At 45.1% G+C, this 1,226-nt stretch overlaps 1 protein-coding gene across 1 annotated transcript; it reads left to right on the top strand.

Moving 5' to 3' along the window:
• LOC104720362 (36.4 kDa proline-rich protein-like) lies at positions 1-922 on the top strand (the record flags this gene model as incomplete). The annotated part of the gene is made up of 1 exon (XM_010438280.1): positions 1-922. A coding segment is annotated over one exon (693 nt), but the record flags the coding sequence as incomplete, so codon positions are not given.

Below are 1,226 nucleotides of genomic sequence, written 5' to 3'. Positions count from 1 at the left end.
CCATCTCCAAACCCGGTTAAACCACCTAAACATCCCGTTAAACCACCTAAGCCCCCCACTGCCAAACCACCTACTCACACCCCAAAACCACCCACCGTTAAACCACCTACTCACACCCCAAAACCTCCCACCGTGAAGCCACCACCATCTCCATACACCCCACCACCTCCCACTCCATACACCCCACCACCTCCCACCGTGAAGCCTCCACCACCTCCCACCGTGAAGCCTCCACCACCTCCCACCGTGAAGCCACCACCACCTCCAGCTCCAACACCACCAGTCGTAACCCCACCACCACCGCCAACGCCAACCCCAGAGACGCCATGTCCTCCACCACCACCTCCACCAACCCCATGTCCACCTCCCCCTCCACAGCAAGTACCAACACCTAAACCAGAGACTTGTCCAATCGACGCACTGAAACTAGGCGCTTGTGTGGACGTGCTAGGTGGTTTGATTCACATTGGACTAGGGAAAACCTACGCCAAGGCAAAGTGTTGTCCACTTCTTGACGGTTTGGTGGGTCTTGACGCAGCGATTTGTCTATGCACAACCATTAGGGCGAAGCTTCTCAACATTGACCTCGTTATTCCCATTGCTCTTGAGCTTCTTGTCGACTGTGGTAAGACTCCACCTCGTGGCTTCAAGTGTCCAGCTCCAGTAAACAGGGCTCCTCCTGCCTTGGGTTGATCTCTTTCGTGTTTCATTTGATACAATGAATATTAAAAAAAAGGGATTGAGACGTTAAGATCTAGTTTCTTCTTTTATGTTTTGCGATAGCGAAGACAGTAATTAGAAGGTTCTAAATTTCATTATATATCGCCCTAAAAATATCAAGCAAATTTTTATGTAATTGTAAGATGATTATGTACGTTGAAATAATGTTATATGAAATTCGATTTTTAAAGGACAAATTCACTACGCAGTGGTCATTACTCAACGTGTACATGTGGTGTGTGTCGTCCTTGAGGACCTTGACCCATACTAAGTCAGTCAAATCGACATATAATGTATATATAAATTTGGGTAATCCAGTGTATGTATAAAACTATATATTATAGATACGTCAGTGCAAAAAAAAGTTTATATAGATAATAGAAAACAACCAGAGATATGGTCCTGCCTCGTTTAAAGATATTTTCTTCTTCTTTTTTTTGTGCGCAACATCTCGTTTTAAAAATCCAAGCGTAAATAACAAAGAGTTGTGTCACATTGACCGTGGT

Source organism: Camelina sativa, chromosome 10 (assembly GCF_000633955.1).
Source record: "Camelina sativa cultivar DH55 chromosome 10, Cs, whole genome shotgun sequence".
In the NCBI taxonomy this organism is placed as follows: Eukaryota; Viridiplantae; Streptophyta; class Magnoliopsida; order Brassicales; family Brassicaceae; genus Camelina; species Camelina sativa.
This window is presented reverse-complemented; position numbering and strand designations above follow the sequence as displayed.